The sequence below is a fragment of the Musca autumnalis genome, unplaced genomic scaffold (genome assembly GCF_047663935.1).
Source record: "Musca autumnalis isolate F117 unplaced genomic scaffold, ASM4766393v1 scaffold_5, whole genome shotgun sequence".
NCBI classification, from domain to species: Eukaryota; Metazoa; Arthropoda; class Insecta; order Diptera; family Muscidae; genus Musca; species Musca autumnalis.
The window spans coordinates 164306855-164314127 of NW_027412088.1; the positions used below are offsets into that span (position 1 = coordinate 164306855).

General features: G+C 34.8%; 1 protein-coding gene across 1 annotated transcript; it reads right to left on the reverse strand.

The window, feature by feature from the left end:
* Positions 1–1427: 1427 nt before the first annotated feature.
* On the reverse strand, positions 1428–1978 carry LOC141405943 (general odorant-binding protein 56h-like). Its single transcript, XM_073990840.1, has 2 exons — positions 1883–1978; positions 1428–1830 (listed from the first exon to the last, which is right to left on the reverse strand). The coding sequence occupies exons 1-2, from the start codon at positions 1937–1939 to the stop codon at positions 1483–1485; spliced, it is 405 nt and encodes a 134-aa protein (XP_073846941.1). The 5' UTR covers positions 1940–1978; the 3' UTR covers positions 1428–1482.
* Between the last annotated feature and the right edge of the window lie 5295 nt (positions 1979–7273).

Below are 7273 nucleotides of genomic sequence, written 5' to 3' on the forward strand. Positions count from 1 at the left end.
CATTTGTGCACGCCTTAACCAAATGAATAACTCCTGTGCACAGGAAAAGACCAAATTCTGTGATACTATCTTATAAAATTAACATTAAATAGGATGAACATATATATAGGGGGGCTATATTTAACTCTGAACTGAATATAACAAAAATTGACCGAAACTACTCTTGGCTGAATTCGGTCAGAAGTACCGAATTTAATCCGGATCGGACTTATTTTATGAATTTAGTGTACAATAAAGATCAAATCGGATGATAGATATAACTTGGCAAACTTATTTATAGTACGAATTCCGCAACATTTACCATTTTGCATCAAAATCTGAAGCGATTTCAGTATAATTTTGCAAACTTTTTTGTGCAAATAGTGCAAATTTCGTTATATATTCCAAATTTCATCAAAGATGAACAGACATAGCGTGATTGGAGCTATAAAATCTAGCGAAAATATATATGTGAGCTATATCCAATTCTGAACCGATTTCAATATACCTTGGCAAACTTATTTCTAGAACGAAATCGGTAAAATTTTCCAAATATCATCATAATTGGACAAAATTTGCGTGTTTGGTTGATCAATTACTAGAAATCGGGCGAACATATATATGAGAGCTATATCTATATATGAACCGATATATACCAAATTTGGCAGATTAGCTTTTAGGTCGATTATAAACATCTGCACTAAATTTTGAAGGTCTGGAGTGCCCCAGTGATTTTTTACCTCAAAACCCTGACTTTGGCCCCACAGTGCAATAGTGGAGTGTAAAAAATGTGTTCAATCAGGTGGTACCTTTGACAAAAAACTCAAAATACCGAAACTCGGGAGGTGTCGTTGTATGGGGGCTATACAGAAACGTGGGCCTATATTAGTGGGAACTTTAGCAGTAATATGAAGAAATTTCCGGGATATTGGATGGAATTCAAATTCACGCTGACTATCAATTATGTTCCAGAATTTAACCGAAATTCGGTACGTTCCTGACTATCGGAGTCAATGATATTGGGGTGGACCTATTGTTTATTGTCGAACGGTGTGTTTATAGAGAACGTTTACAGGGTTGAAATATTCATTAAATCTTATCCACATTGTGCTAAAGGGGCATTTTTGCCATCACTGAAAATTTGATTTTGCCTGACCTTGGAATCGAACACGGGGATTCAGTGTGCAAGGCTGTTGTGCTTACCATTGCCATCATTGCCTTTTTTAACTCTTTTTAGAAGTGTTTATCTGTGGTGATGAAGGATATAGCAGTTACATTTAGGGAATTTCATAGTAAAAATCATTAGGATATGAATAAATGTCCATATTGTTACCTTACAGCCTAAATTCTGTCGATTGTTTCACAATTCATCCCTTTATTATAAAGAGAAAAAGGATTGATCCTGGTTTCAGTATAGCAATTCGGTGAGTAACAGGAAAGAAGAAAAATTATCATTTATTATCATTTTATTATTTATTTTAATCTATTTTTTACCATACAAATTTAATGCAAAAATAGATTATGATGGCCATAAAGGCATCTACCCACTTTGAAGGCTGTATCGCAATCATTGACGCCCTCTTGATTAGCACAATCTTTGACAATTTTATTAATTTCAGCTTCATGATTTTTCTGGGCAGGCGCCATTAGAGCATTTTTCACAAATTGTTCTACATCCAACTTCCCATTTTTAAAAAGATTTTCCGTTTCCAACACACACTTTGTGTGACACTTTAAGGTATCACTAAATTCAATATTTTTATTTGCATAGTAATTGTTCAATTCCGTTTTTGAAACATGAAATTGCTTAAGACAAGCATCTATTGCGAATGTTATGGTATTCATATCAGCCTGAAAAAAACATTGCTAGTTTTGATATTTTGGAAATAATTTGGCGGCTTACCTTAGTGTTGACGATTGCAAAGGCAACAAACAGTATTGGGATGAAAATAATTTTCATTGTTACAACACGGAATATTTTGTTATTGAAAGAGGCGGCCATCGGATTCTTGATTGTTTCAACGAACAGAATTTTCATATTTATATAAAATTTTATAGAATCGCTGTATATGATAAAATAGTAATTATCCATCTTTATGTTTAATTAGAAAATAAATATGCCTGTTAATGGGTTTTAATTAAAAGTTTAGATTAATTAGTTTCCAAATCGAATAATTAACAAAACTTGTCATGTCATGCACAAAATTTAGCAGATCATATAGGCGATATTTCGTCTAAAAGTTACTCAAAAATATGAAAATCCTGTTTAAAAAAAGAAACAATTATTTAGGAATTTCCATTGCAGAATAATAGAATTTGATTTCATTAGAAAAATCTACGGTGGCAATTCCTATCTTCTTGTTAACAATATTTTATTAAAAGCTCCACCATAATATGAAGGGTATAATTAAATTTATAATACCTATTAGGTATATATGGGGATTTCTGAGTGAAATCGTTAATTTGTCAAAAAGTGGTTTTGAGTTCCTATAGTTTTTGCTGTGTTGATCCTGCTCCTCAGTAAAACATATCAATATATTTTCAGATTTTTCGACTAACGGTTACAGATATATCGCACCTTAAAAAAAAACTCTAAACTGTTTTGAATTGTTCCAAATAAAAAAAATTGTTTGTATATTTTGCTTTTTCATCAGCGATCTAATAAAATATAGAAAAAAATTGAACAATGGACTTGGATGCAATGTTCGCGATTTATTATTTAAAATCAGTTTTTATCAATGATTGTACCATTCGATTTTCATGATTTTTTTATATTAAACTACGATAAATTACAAAATATTTGAGTCCTATTTGGTAGTGGGATTCAAATGATTACTATTTTTTCTAAATTTTTTAAAATCTGTCAATACAATTTTTCCTCCATTTTGAAACATTTGTTGTTTTATAAAAAAAAAATAAATAAATAAATAAATAAATAAATAAAAAACAAGAGCACCCTTTTGAGTTATAGAAAGTCTGTTGTTTTTTGTATCCGATTTTCTTCCAGAAACATAATTAAGACAAGTGAGCAAAGGCTATAGTCGGGACGGGGCCGACCATGTAATACCCTACACCACTACCCCTGTGCATAAGCTTTTCACTGCTAAACATTTCATTTAGGGAATATAAACCGACTACCACAAAAAATAATATGCCTCTTTGTCTCTGGGACCCCCATAAGCAACCAAAATTTCGTGACCATCCAATCAAAATTACGACCTGTAGCTTGATTGCAAAGAAATGGAAGAATTGGATGCATTACCGACTATTGTGGTATCTCCCTTGTTTGACCACCTTCGCCAACCTGCTTTACACCAATGTAAAGGTAATATTTTCTTCTTCCATTGACAGGCTTTGCCGTTGGAATACCCCTGCTAAAAGCCAATATATTCACAAAGAATAAAACTTTGAATTTGTCTCCAAACGAGTTTTTCCCCATTCCGACCCCTAAATATTATCCGACTATCAACAAAATCAATAGGCTTCTTCCTATGTGGGACCCGCATCAACTTCCTAAAAATTCGTGATGATCCGATCAAAATTGCGAACTGTAGCGTGATTACAAACAAATCGGGTAATGGGATGCAGTACCGACTATTGCGATATCTCTGTTGTTTGAGCAGCTACGACAACCTCTTTTACGTCGTTAAAAAAGGTGATATTTTCTACTTTCCTTGTTTTGCTTTTGATATATATAAAGAAACAGAGATATGGGCTTTGAAATAAAACGTAGACCTTTTCTCCAAATAAGTTTTTGCCCATTCCGACCTCTGAATATTATCCGACCATCATTAAAATCAGTAGACTTCTTCCTCTGTGGGACCCCCATTAAACCCTAAAATTTCGTGACAATCCGATCAAAATTGCGACCTGTGGCGTGATTACAAAAAAATCGGAAAATGGGATGCAGTATCGACTATTGCCATATCTCTGCTATTTGATCACCTATGACAACCTAAGTTACATCGTTGTAAAGGTGATATTTTCTACTTTCCTTGCCAGATTTAGCTTTTTATATACCTCTTAAAGAAACAGAGATATTGGCTTTGAAATAAAACGTTGACCTTTCTCGAAATAAGTGTTTGCCCATTCCGACCTCTGAATATTATCCGACCATCATCAAAATCAATAGGCTTCTTTCTTTTTGGGACCCCCATTAACCCCCAAAATTTCGTGACCATCCGATCAAAATTGCGACCTGTAGCGTGATTACAAAAAAATCGGAAAATAGGATGCATTATCGACTATTGCCATAACATTGCTATTTGACCGCCTACGACAACCTACTTTACATCGTTGTAAAGGTGATATTTTCTACTTCCCTTTCCAGGTTTTGCTTTTGATATACCTCTTAAAGAAACAGAAATATTGGCTTTGAAATTAAATGTTGACTTTTCTCCAAATAAGTGTCTGCCCATTCCGACCCCTAAGCATTATCCGACCGTCACCAAAATCAATATGCTTCTTTATCTGTGAGACCCCCATCAACATCCAAAATTTCGTGACGATCCGAATAAAATTGCGACCTGTAGCGTGATTACAACGTTTAGATGGACAGACGACAGACGGACGGACGGACTGTCGGACGGACACACATAGCCAGATCGACTCAGCTCGTCGAGACATTCATTTTGGTATATATAAGTTGGGTCTACGACCATTATTTCGATGCGTTACAAACTTTTTGGCCAAAACCAACTTATAATACACTCCCCACATAGTGGTGTAGGGTATAATAAAAAATTTTATTTGTTGGACTTGCTAACGAAAAACATCATATCACTGTAAATAGAGCTACTAAGAGTACCAAAGGATTCTAGCACAGATCGCACTTAAACAGTAAAGTTGATCATTTGTGTGGGTGATACCCTTAGAAATCGACCGAGAGGCACGACTTTTGAACATAAACTAAGTTTGGACAAAATATTTCGAGTAGTAGTAGTAGGAAGTCAGTAATAACTATGGCATGTATGTTAATATAAGTACGGTTAAGAATGCTTAGGTGCCACCATGGTTCATTGTTTGTAGACATGTACACAATAGTTCAGCCATGTAAAACTTCTTTGCAAACAGCTTTGCTTTATTCTAAGGCCATATAACCCGTCAGTCTGTTGAAATCAATAGAGCTTCCAATATTTAAGTTAGAGTTTTAAAATTTGGTATATAAGTTTATACTAATCCTAGGTTATTGAAAATGGGCTATATCGGTCTAATTTTTTGATATAGCCCCAGAGAACAGTACTTCCCTATTTTCGGTATTCTGAAACTTTTGGCTACATTATCTAACCGAAATGGCTGAAATTCGCTATTAAATCTTCCTTCCAAAACTTTCCCCAAATTTGATAAAGCCACATAGAACTGTACAGCCCGTATTTCGGTATAACACTTCGAAATAACGGACTCGTAGTTCGAAGTGTATATAGTCTTCGTTGTGCTATAAGATTTTTTTTGCGGAAGAAACTATCTACATTGTTGTTTAAAGTATACAAATGTGTTCTATTGTAAATCTGTACAAATTTATTAACGAATTTTTATGTGAACTAAATTAAAATTTTTGATATTGACGTCACAACTTTCAGAATTACCAACATCGGGAGGTACCACTCTATGAGGGCTATATCGAAACGTGGACCTATGCCGAATTTCAGTCTGAAAGGCTTTTACCTCCAACAAAGACTAAATACCAAATTTTAACCATATCGGTGGGTTGCTGTCGTCACAACCTTCAAATTACCGAAAATCGGGAGGTATCGTTCTATGGGGGCCATATGAAGGCGTGGACCTATACCGACAAATTTCTGGCAGATAGTTGTATACCCCCAACGAAGACTAAGTACCACATTGCCGCCATTTCGGTGTGATAATGAAGCTAACACCTTCAAAACACCGAAAATCGGGAGGTACGTTCTAATGGGGCTATATGAATGCGTTAACCTTTACCGACAAGTTTCTGGGAAAAAGTTTTTTTATCACCAACGAAGACTAAGTACCAAATGTCCTCCATTTCGGTGTGATAATGAGGCTTAAACCTTCAAAATACCGAAAATCGGGTGGTACGGTTCTATGGGGGCTATATCAAAACGTGGATCGATATAGCCCATTTGCAATACCAAACATCCTAGGAGTAATAGAAACTTCTATACCAAATTACAAAGCTCTATCTTAAAAATTGTGAGACGTATCTTGATTTTAACATATGGACGGACAGACGGACATGGTTATATCGACTTAGAACTTTATCCTGATCAATAATATAGATATGAAGGCGTGGACTGATATAGCCTGCATTCAATACCAAACATTCTAGAAGTTATAGAAAATTCTATACCAAACTATAAAGATTTATATTAAAAATTTAGAGCTGTATCTTGATTTCAACAGACAGACAGACGACTATATCGACTGATCAAGAATATATATACTTTATAGGGTCTCCATTGAATATTTCGATGTGTTACAAACGGAATGACAAATTTAATTATACCGTCCATATTATGGTGGAGGGTATAATTAGGACCGACCATCGCCATTTTTCTGCAAAGACAATTTCTGACCTTGGGGATAAGAAAAGGACTTAGGTTTAACCTCATTATTACACAGACATGACTGAAATATGGTATTTAGTCTTCTTTGGGGTATATAATTTTCCACTAGAAATTTGTCGGTATTGTCGGTAATTTGTCTTATAATACCGCCATAGAACGGTATTTCCCGATTTTCAGTATTTTGAAGGTTATGGCCTCAAGATCCCACCGAAATGGCTGAAACTTGGTATTTAGTTTTCCTTGGTGGTATAAAACTTTCCAGTAAAATTCGTCAAAGTAGGTCGGCGTCTTTATATAGCCCTCATGAAACGGTACCTCCTATTTTCGGTATTTTTAAGGTTGTGGCTACCACACAGTGGGTAAATACCCATTTGTGGGTATTTATTTTGGTATTTACTATATTGAATCGCCAATACAACATCTTACACCCTATTTCTGGGTTTAGGTTGTGAAATCGTTTCAAAATGGATAGTTTTACAATACTGTAAACAAGTGGGTAAATACTTGGGTAAATACCCGAGTATTTACCCAAATGTTGGGTAAAAACTCTTTAACTGCCGAACCACTTGACGTAGGCTGGCGAAATTTGGCTCAAATCTTACTTATATCAAGAGAACACGTCTTATTGAAAATGGGGTCTCTGGGTCCATGTTTTGATATAACCCCCATATATCCGTACCTCCCGATTAAAGGTATTTTTTATATATTAGCCACATTTTACAATCATATTGGCTGAAATTTGGCACAGT

Excerpts from the sequence above, each read along its gene's own strand:
- LOC141405943 (XM_073990840.1), bottom strand. The coding sequence starts at position 1,939 with ATGAAAATTATTTTCATCCCAATACTGTTTGTTGCCTTTGCAATCGTC. Across the intron at positions 1,831-1,882 it reads TTGCAATCGTCAACACTAAG|GCTGATATGAATACCATAAC; the intron begins GTAAGCCGCCAA and ends TGTTTTTTTCAG.